This window comes from Guyanagaster necrorhizus (genome assembly GCF_019112545.1).
Source record: "Guyanagaster necrorhizus MCA 3950 unplaced genomic scaffold BT62scaffold_8, whole genome shotgun sequence".
NCBI classification, from domain to species: Eukaryota; Fungi; Basidiomycota; class Agaricomycetes; order Agaricales; family Physalacriaceae; genus Guyanagaster; species Guyanagaster necrorhizus.
This window is the reverse complement of record NW_025064887.1, coordinates 1,595,046-1,605,406: the sequence shown is the minus strand read 5'-3', so window position 1 is coordinate 1,605,406 and position 10,361 is coordinate 1,595,046. Positions and strand designations below refer to the sequence as shown.

Genomic DNA, 10,361 nt, shown 5'->3' with positions numbered 1-10,361 from the left:
TGTCTGGACCTCTCACCAATCATGTCTTAACTCATATCTCTCATACATGGCACAATGCATGCACCCCTTTAGCTGGAAGGATATGGGCAGAGTACAAGCAGAGCATACATCTGGCTCATACCAAAACAAAAGCCAACTTGAAATCCATCTCCTTGCTGTCTTTCGTATCTCACATAAGTGTACTGATACAATACTGATGGGCTTCATCACTACCTTTACTTTTCGATTAGCGAACTACCGAGGTAGATTAGTTTATACTTATTTACCTGAGCTGTAATAGCAGAGGTGGCCAATTTACTGTTTCTCCACTTGACGGGTTTCTCTCCGAGTTGTTGCATGATTGAATGGCGCCTGTAGCTGAACTTTTTTCGTGTCCTGCTTCTGATTACTGCTTGATGAACTTCCTGAAGAGACAAAGGCCGCATGCCAGGTATATTCTGACAGCCTGCACGAACTGTCTAGCATAGGGCTTTTGGACGGGAAGCGTGCTACATCGAACAAGGAGATTCTTCAAGGTCATCCAGGTGGGTTCTCGGATGTAACGCCTGCCTGGCTTTGATGAAACTATCGTCTGCATAGGAAGACACCAAAGATCTCCCCATACAAGGCTCGATGGGTCACCACGGAAGACCAGAAAATCTGGTCGAGCTCAGGTATCATCGCCGATAAGGATCCGCCGTAATCAAAGCGGTATTGCAGGCGACATCAGGACTGGACCTGGCGTAGGCATTTCTGGAGCATATCACTGGTGTGTCTGCCTGACTCCAGAGACAGAAGATCTTACTATTGACCCAGAAACCTCCGAAATTGCGTCTCGATCCGAGAATCCCAGAGCATCTCTGCCCCCGCTGTGCACGGGAATATAGACTTTTAGTCAAGTCCTTTTGGAAAGTCAAATAGGCTGTTGGTAAGCAGACAAATATCATGACCATTCGTGCCGTAACCAACGGTGTACATATAGTCGAAGATCCAATATCCTCTCCTGCCAACGATGCAGCCTCCAACTCTTCTTTTCAGTTTCATCCAGCTCGCCGCAATCTCCCTGCTTTGCGTCGCACAGTCCTCTCCTGTGATTGATCTTGGATATGCTAAATATCGAGGAGTATTCGATCCCAGCATATCCAACAACACTCAGTTTCTTGGGGTGCGGTTCGCGGCGCCTCCCACTGGTGCGTGATTTAAGGGCGCTTCCTATATAGCTCTGTTCCCAAGGTACCTTTGTTCAGGCTCCTTGAGGTGGCAAGCACCCCGAACACCGGACTTTGTGGATGCCATACAGGACGCTACGTCAGAACCGGACGAATGTTTGCAAGCAGGAATGGGCACCGGTGCCACAAATCCTTTTCCTGCGAACAAAAGGGCCCCCTCTATTGCAGAATCTGAAGATTGTCTCTTCTTGAAGTGGGTCGCGAACATGTTCTGGCGTCTATTGTAGCTGTCATTTATCTATTCTCAGCGTGTATGTGCCTGGGCAGCTCGATTCTCAAACCTCTGGCAAAAATTTACCTGTCGTCGTATGGATTCATGGAGGAGGGTATGGTGCTTTACTATTTATCCAGGGGTCTTATCTGAATGTGACTACAGTTATGTTTTTGGTGGCGCCGACCCTTACGATGGGAACGACCTAGTCCTTGAATCTGGCGACAAAGTCGTTGCCGTGATTATCCAATATCGTTTGGGACTGTTTGGATTCCTGGCTGGAGAGTCAGTTAAAGCAAATGGCGTATTGAATGCTGGCCTTCGTAGGTTCTGTGTCTGCCGTTGGGTACGCGCTGACATTTCTGAGGCAGTGGATCAACAATTTGCGCTTCAGTGGGTCCAGGAACACGTGAGCTTTTCCTTTTTCCTGCATCTGCTTTGCCGTCATACTTACCGATCCGTCGAAGATCACCAAGTTCGGTGGAGATCCAAGCCGAGTCACTATCTGGGGCGAATCTGCTGGTGGGAATTGCGTGTATTCAATAATCTATCATCTGATGTAGTCGTATTCTAGGTGCTGGTTCTGTTCTTCAGCAGGTCATTGCCAATGGTGGACAGACGTTTCCGCCTTTGTTCAGAGCTGCAATAACAAGCTCTAGTTTCCTGCCTTCACAATATGCGTATAACGATGTGGTTCCGGAGGTTCAGGATCTCCGTGCAAGTTAGAATTATACGAGGTGCTGACATGTATGTTCTAGTTCCTGTACAACACCGTGGTGTCAAGGACGAAGTGAGTGCTCGTAATTTTAGGCTGTTGCATTGATCTCTAAAATCGTAGGCAAGCTGTACCTCGGCGGCCGATTCGTTGACATGCCTGAGGAATGCTGACGCAGGGGTTCTCGAAGAGATCAATGTTGACCTTTGTACCAGCGGGTTTTTCGGCACATTCGTATTTGTGCCAGTTGTTGATGGAGATTTCATAAGGCAGCGGCCGACGGTAGCTTTGGGGGAAGGAAAAGTCAACGGCGTAAGCTAGCAGCCACTGAGTTTTTCGATGGTCTCTAATCATCCTTCAAGGAGGTTGTCATGTCCGTTACAAACTCAGATGAGGGGCTCGTATTCGTCGACTTGAGTACTGCAAACACTGTCCAGGTTCCTGACTATCTGACACAACTATTTCCGACCCTGAGCGCTCAGCAACGCGACGTTGCCGTTGCAAAATACGCTAGTCTTGGAACTCCAATCGAGCAGGTCACCGCTATAATGGGAGAATGTAGGTGTAATGCCTCAGAACCTGCGATGGCGGATACTAATGCCTGACCTTTGTTGCGGCAGCTATATTCGTTTGCCCCACTTATTTCTTGCTTCGTGCTTTCAAAGGAAAGGCATTCAAGGCATGTTCAACCACTCTGTGAATGAATGCAGTGATGTTCAATGTCGGATACTCAGGGTCAATTCGCAATCCCGCCGGGCACCCACGGAAGTGATGTTGTTTATTACTTTCCCTCGTACGTGCATTGCTATAACATCTTTACTCGTGTTCTCATTCCTTCCATTATGAGTGCGAATGATGTTCCCGCCTACAACAATACGGACTTCGACAAAGCGTTCGCCGAGTCTTTCCTAGCCTTTGTCGTGTCTCTGGATCCAAACGAGACATTCGAGCCGACAATCACACCGACATGGGAGCCTTTTTCGTTCCAACCAGGTCACGAGGTAGAAATGCGTTTCAATGAAACCGAAAGCGGCGCTCCTGCAGTGATGCCCTTTACCACTGCATCAGATCTTCTTGACCGATGCTCGTGAGTGCACCCGCCGCGTTTCTTAATCTTTCTCACCGGTTCTTTTTTTTTAGTTTTTGGGAAAGTGTTGGGCCAGAAATAGGTCAATGAAACGTGTTCGTCAATTATATTATTAGTTATGTGTGATTTACTGTCCAAATCAATCTTAAACACACATGGATCTCTCTCCGCACTTCTCTTCAAAGAAATTCTCGGTTAATTGGCATAACGCTCTACGAGACATACCATTGGAAGGAATGGCGTCTATCGATGGCATTGTATGCAGTAGGAACACGGCCACTCGCCCCAGATGAAATATCTATATCTTATGCCAGGTCGTCAGACTTTACGTGGAGAGATTTTGTCTTTTCGACTGTAGAAGTGACGGTGACGGGTTTTGTGTTTCGTCTCTACTGTGGCTTGGCTCCTTTCACTGATAACTCAGACAAGTACACTAGTATACTTTTGGTGTCATTGAGCTAGAGTTCTGGTGCCTAGCGGCGTCCAATATCGCTGCCTGTCAGTCAACCACTCCGACATCGATATGGCAATCCGTCACTCGGACCGAACCTCAGATCCTACACGATCGATCGATCGGTTCTCATCGTGTCAAATGAGCTTCCTACTTCTTAACTCGATTGGTTTAGTGCTCAACGTCCTTCGGTTCAGCGAGGAATACATTTCTCATCTGTTAGCAGTCACCGGGATGCGGATCGATGAGCATCCCTTTACATTCAGATACAGACCTATGGATATATATATGTTCCTTTGGGTTCTCCATAATGATGAGCTGCTAACAAATGGTCATTTAGATATCCTCATTGTGAAAAGAATTGCTCCTGGCCAAACGGACCAGGCTTTTCTCATGAAGAAAAATGTCATGGAGAGATACAAACTATATCGGTACTTGAAGAAATTCGATATCTGGAGGTATACGCTGGTGTGATTCCCAAGTCGGTCAACTTCATCGTCCAGGCGCATCTCGGTCCTGACCACGCGCAGAATAAAGCAAAGAATCATCACCCACATTTAACCATGATTCCTCGTCGATTCAGCAGTTTCTAGATCCAAGACATAGTTTAAAATGCACATCACATCGTCATCGTGTTGCAAAAAAATAGCAGTATGGATGGTACTTTAATAGCTAGGCGTTATGGTGAAAGTGAGAGATACAGATGTACACAATAAAAGCATACTATTAGATGAATCGTGAAAAAAAATGCAATAAATGAGAAATGAATGATGGGGTAGTGTCGTGAACTCGTGGAACTAAAACAAAGATACTATGAGGGGTTTTCGGACCCCGACGTACCAGGCCTAAGCTTTCGTAGCCCCCTCCGTATTGAGAAGCCATGATGTGGACCATCAGAACTCCTCTTCCCGTCCGCGCTCTTCTTGCCTGACTTATGCCGACTAGCCGTCCGAGAAAATTCAGTAAGGTTGCGACTACTCGTCCTCCTCTCCGATAAATGGCTCTGCATCCTGCTCATAGCCACTCCTCCTTCCTCAGTGGCAAAATCGAATCCACGATGCACCGACCGTATACCAGTCGACATATCTGTCCGACTGGCCAACCGAATGTCCGCGCCTGAATGCACTCCAGGCCTCGACGGTCCAGCAGTCATGGAGGCGTAACTCGACCGAGACGTCCGTCTCGAAAGAGCGTCATCCCCTTCAAGCGGTCTCTTCATGGCTTTCAGGCCAATACCATCCTCCTGATGTACACTGTACAAATCTCGGCCCGGGTCGATCTTTCGTATGTACCGCAGGATGTCAATGTCGTCAGGTGCGAATCCGAACTTCCATGCTTTCGCGATGTACCGCGGCGCCAACGAAACGCATACGGTAATTGGAAGCGCGAGCCAAAAGAGTGCAGACCTGAAGAGGAAGGTGTTGTTACCATAGACAAGAGTTACGAACCATCCAGGGGAGATGGCGTTATAAACGACCTGTAAGCAGGTAAGCGAGGGATTTCCATATGAGTAGGGATATCCACGTACCGTGTACAACCACAGAAGAATAATACCAATGAAGACAGCGAAGAATACCCAACCGGTCCAGACATTAGTATTCAAACCGTTGAAAAGGTTGGCAACAATGACGGCAGAGAACACCATGGTCTAAAAGGTGGTCGGTCAGTCGGATTATAATGCTTATATAACTGATGGCTTACGGTTGAGAATTCCTGAAGATGTTGGTCGTAGCCATCAGTTCGTGAAGTAGGGGAAAAGTAACCGTAGAGAATGATGAAAAATATGATGGCAGACTGGAGACAAATCAACGATGTAGCTGATCAGACGTAGTAGGTGACATACCTGATATACACCGTCGAACATATAGACAGTAAACCACTTGAGACCGAACCATTTCCCTTCACGTCCGTAACGATACAACTCGGGGATAGCCATCAAGACATCCGCGTCTATAATCTTGCGTTAGACAGACTGATCTAGAATGTGAGAGCAACCAAATACCTATTAATCTATCGAAAATACCAATGGCAATAACAGGCGCAAGAGTCCAGAAAGAATTCCAGAACAGGAGATATGTATATTCAAATACACTAAACCAAAAATCTGGTCAGTTCCGCAACCGAATAAAGCAAAGAGAGAATCCTTACTAGTTAGAGCTCCAACCGCAATAAATTTGGAACCACCAAAGAACGCCAATACAAACAATGTTCTTGTAGAAGAAATTCAGAATCCTTTAATAGGCATCAGAAAAGGACCATGGTCAGAAGATATGCGCAGCGTACATGTTTCCATTGCGAGCATATGACCAATGCCCATGAACAAAAAGCAACCGTTTAAGGAATCGGAACTGTCGACTGATTAGCGCGCGCCAATTATAATGACTGAGCCTGTACGTACCTGCGCTATAGCATAGTCCGACGAGTTCACTGCCTGCAACCCTTCTTCACCAGAAATCCCAACACCAACATCAGCCGCCTTTGAAACAGAGATCAGCGAACGAAGGTATAAATGATGCACGAGTGGTTACGAACCTGGATCATGCTAACGTCGTTCGCGCCATCTCCGATAGCCAAAGTCATAGCACCGAGGCCATCCTTGACCAGCCTGACGATCAAGGCTTTTTGCAGAGGGGATACACGACAGCAGATCACACCTTCGCAGAGCATTGCGAGCCGCAGGAGTAAGTTTTTGTGTTCTTCATCACCCAAAGCCTGAAATAAAGGTTAGCAAGGATACACAAATAGAAACGACGGTACTTGCGTAGTCCAGCGCCGTGCCATCGATGACCAGAACAAATCCGCCAGGGCGATCGCCATTGTTTGCTCCTACAATCGAAGATATTCCAGTCTCGACCCTCCGCAATGCATTATCGTCCCTAGAAGAGACAGATGCCAACTGCTGTTCTTTCACAAAGCTTTCTCCTTCGTCAAGAATGCCACTTTCGGGGAAAAACTCCTCTACCGCATGAACCATCTGCTGATAGACAGGCCTTGAATGATGATTTCCGCCCCTAATAACAATGATGTTGGACTCTCGACCGATTAGGTTGGTACTGTGTCCGATGGCTATAAAACCATGTCAGCAAAAAGTCAAGGGAAAGGCGGTGAAACCTACCAATAGCTGTTTCTAACTTGTCGCCAGTCGCTACCCATACCTTGATACCGGCACGTTTAAGATCAGCAATAGTTTCCGGTACCCCGTCCTGCAGACTATCTTCGATAGCTGTAGCACCCAACAATCGTAAATCATGTTCCAGCTCGTCCGAAACCATTTCAATACGGGCCTCCCGGTTATCGAGTGCTACGGTAGCCTCATGATAACGTTCGCTCCAAGCAGCATATTCGTCCTCTGTAACCCGTATCAGTGGACGGATAACATCTGAACAAGAAAACTCTCACCGTTGATGACTTTGTATGCAAGAGTCAATGTCCTCAATCCTCCATTGGCAAACTCGCTCAGATGCGTCTCGGTCAACTCTCGCAAACTCTCATCTCCACTTTTCCGTAGTCGCTCAAAGACGACATTATCAGCCCCTTTCATCAATAGGAACAGTCTGCCGTCTGCATCGTCCAGTTTCCTCAGCACCACACTCATCCTCTTCCTGGCACTGGTGAACTCGAGTATATTGAGGAGCTCATAGCGTTCGACGTCGTCCGGGCCGGTGGACAAGGGCGTTTGCAAGGTCAGAATCTCCCTGTCACGGCCGCGGAAAACATATCCAAGATCCGCCGCTGCACGTACCAGCGCCGCTTCATCCGGACTTTGTGCCTTGTATTCGATCTTTCGTGTTTCGGGATTGATGGAGGTAAGGACAGTATGACACAAGGCCAGAACCGAGAAGAAGCCGTTCAAAGCCCGTGCATGAGCAGCATTTCCCGACGTCGAGCTTGACTGCAGAGCAGCAGCGATGTCTCTCTCCAGTGATTCACAGTGAAAGTGTGTTTCTGCAGTCATTTCTGTTCCGGGAGTCGGCTCGGTAATAGTTGCTGAAGATCCTTCAGCGCTGGCGCCGGCGGCATGATCATCTGCCGAGATGGCAGCCTGCGATGCCGGCGGAGTTGCTTCATGGATGTCACCAGCGTACACCTGACCAACGTACACTTTACCACCGATCGAACATTGTCGAAATATCATAGAGTTCTGAGAGTGTCATAAGAAGCAGACAGACGATATATGGATAGAATGACGTACCTGAGTTAAAGTCCCTGTCTTATCTGAAAATATGTATTCTATCTGTCCAAGATCGTCAGACAAGTTCCACGTCCGAGCGAGAGTGGGTTGGTTTGTCTTTGGGTACCAGATTTCGTAGTCGAAGTATATGAAGGCTGCTTGGCATGTCCTGACGAATTCGATGGAAATGTACAGTGAAATGGGAACGATGTTTTGGAACGTGATAAGAGCGAAAGCCCAAGTGACGAGACCGTTGATGGAAGGGTTATCGCCACCTCGGTTGTCATCGTAGAGCCATGGCGCACCTTCAGGATACATTTGATGTTCCAAGACAGAATCAGCGATAGCACAGGCAATGGCCATGCATGCAAGTATTATCAGATTGATAAATCTTTTCATTAGCTGTAAGCGCGCCGAATGCCAGTAAATTTCTGACCGACTTACACTTGGGGGTTCATTTGCCTTTCCACCTTGCTCCTCTTGCTGGGCGTTCCGCCTGAGTTCTGTATGATCTTTGTGTCCTCTCCCGTGAATATAACGAGCCCAATAACCCAGCCAGTGTTCCTCAGGACCGTTCCTCTCAAAAGCGTCATCTGGATATCCGCCGGAGCCTGTTCACCATCTGCGCTTATCGTGGAATTTAAACGGAACATATTGTTGTCCGGACGGTCCAAATTGACGGCGAACTTGCTCTCCGTGCATGCTTTAGCCGTCCTCAAATGTGTCAGAGATGGAACGGCATTCCGCGATTTGAGATTGGTTTCTCCATCCAAGTTCTTGGTCTCGACAAACGCGACATTCTCGTCCTCGGATGTCGCGCATATGAGAATGTCGGCGGGTAAGGGCTCGTTGTCTAAGATTTTCACAAAATCACCGACACAAACATCTTCCCAAAGCGCCTTCTTCCAATGAGGGTTATTGTAAGTTTGATGGCCGAAGAGATGGAGGCGGTGACGAGGGTGATCGGTGCCATCGTCAAACTCGATATCAGGTGGCGGTAAGACCGGCGAAACTGGGGTTGAGGACTCTAGACCTTCCTTCCCTTCGACCTTTTCCGCAAGTGGAGTGGGCGGTGCCGTTTTCCTGAACTTTTCAGGGATAAGGAAGCGGTTTACATGGTGGGTGAAATCACGAGTCTTGTTGCCGGTAATGTTGGCATTATGCCAATCACCTCCAGCGAGAACGCGAACAGTGCCGCGGTTTACGCGGCCATCGGATTGGTGGCGCTTGATGTCCTCGTAAGCATCCTTTATAGCGGTAATCCCGAGAACGATGAGAAGAGGAAGAATAACGAGGCCAGGGGAAATGGTGGAGAACTTGGGAAAAAATTGCAGGATGGCAATTCCAAGGAAGAAACTGAACAAAGGCTTAGGGAATTCAAACAAGATCAAAAAGAAGAGAGACGTACACATTCGCTACTCGCCTGAACTGCTCAAGCAAATTTCGCGGTAGAAAGGTAACAACATTATACTTCGAAGTGATGACCTGGTTCGATGCATAAACATGCTCCCCCTTTATCCGCCCCTTCTTATCATAATAGTCTTCCGGTAGGCTCTCATTGACAAACACGGTCCGCTTCGGTCCAGGCGTCTTCTTCTTCACGAAAAGAGTTTCGATGTTGAAGGCCGCCACTTTCTCATACCAGGCCGCCAGGCCGCTAAACATGCCCCGTTTCAACATTGCGGCCTCACGATAGTTTTGAGGGGGTCGTAACTGTGTTCGTGGTCGAAGAAAGGAGCAGATGGCGGTGAAAACGGCAGTCAGAAAGTCATGACAGATGCAGATGATAGACTGGAAAGAGTAGGAGCGAACGGTACCGGCCGTGCTGACCGTGCTGATGCCTTCGCGCCCACGTAATGAATTCGTCATTGGCCCTGAACACAACAAAGCCAAATACCTCCGAGATCGGATGCCAAGACGTCCAACGATGAGCAGAAGGACTACTGTTCAGCAGAGGGAAAAGGAGCGAGGAAAGGCGACCACCACCAGCCGCCTGTCTCTTTTGTGTACTTTGGTCTGACCCACACCTCTAGCCTGCTGTTCATTTAATTGGCGGCACCATGTTTCACTCGGGGTACCGTCGCGTATCAGCGTTCGCACAAGGATAACCTGCGCCCGCTGCAATCGAATTAATTGTTGTTCTTGTCAAAATATATGCCGTATAAAATGCCGTATAAAGGGGCCCTTCTCCCCGACTTGCTCGAATTCTCGATGCCAAATACTGTACTTCTCCTATGCGGAGAACCCGGGAACCTCTTTGATTCGCTGATCGATGCCCCGATGAACCGAAGATTCCGTAAGCACTCATCCCGGACATGTCCCGCATTAGTCAGCATGGTTAGTCATCATGTCATGCTCAGATCTAGATCCAACATACGGTCTCTGTATATAGAGTGATCGGCGTCTAGGTCTAGGTTTGGATCCCTTCGAAGTGGACTCTTGTTCAACTCCAATTCTCACTGGCTTCCAAGCTTCGTTGCACTATACACCGAACCATCAAGGCTTTCCAGGTTTGTAT

The 10,361-nt window shown here is 48.0% G+C and overlaps 2 protein-coding genes across 2 annotated transcripts; one reads left to right on the top strand and one right to left on the bottom strand.

Annotated features, from left to right (window-relative positions):
* The first annotated feature begins 936 nt into the window (after nt 1-936).
* Nucleotides 937-3,401, top strand: BT62DRAFT_768177 (alpha/beta-hydrolase). Its single transcript, XM_043182213.1, has 14 exons — nt 937-1,169; nt 1,227-1,401; nt 1,457-1,534; nt 1,585-1,742; nt 1,791-1,828; nt 1,887-1,941; nt 1,994-2,121; nt 2,178-2,209; nt 2,263-2,446; nt 2,497-2,692; nt 2,755-2,813; nt 2,869-2,927; nt 2,982-3,221; nt 3,275-3,401. Exons 1-14 carry the CDS (start codon nt 992-994, stop codon nt 3,309-3,311), a joined length of 1,617 nt encoding a protein of 538 aa, XP_043041866.1. The 5' UTR covers nt 937-991; the 3' UTR covers nt 3,312-3,401.
* An 895-nt stretch (nt 3,402-4,296) lies between these two features.
* BT62DRAFT_930443 (phospholipid-translocating P-type ATPase) lies at nt 4,297-9,850 on the bottom strand. Its single transcript, XM_043185929.1, has 15 exons — nt 9,252-9,850; nt 8,288-9,199; nt 7,865-8,234; nt 7,072-7,813; nt 6,788-7,021; nt 6,434-6,738; nt 6,205-6,384; nt 6,071-6,148; nt 5,956-6,020; nt 5,821-5,904; nt 5,675-5,763; nt 5,516-5,622; nt 5,374-5,466; nt 5,201-5,320; nt 4,297-5,149 (listed from the first exon to the last, which is right to left on the bottom strand). The coding sequence occupies exons 1-15, from the start codon at nt 9,521-9,523 to the stop codon at nt 4,484-4,486; spliced, it is 4,317 nt and encodes a 1,438-aa protein (XP_043041865.1). The 5' UTR covers nt 9,524-9,850; the 3' UTR covers nt 4,297-4,483.
* Nucleotides 9,851-10,361: the final 511 nt, after the last annotated feature.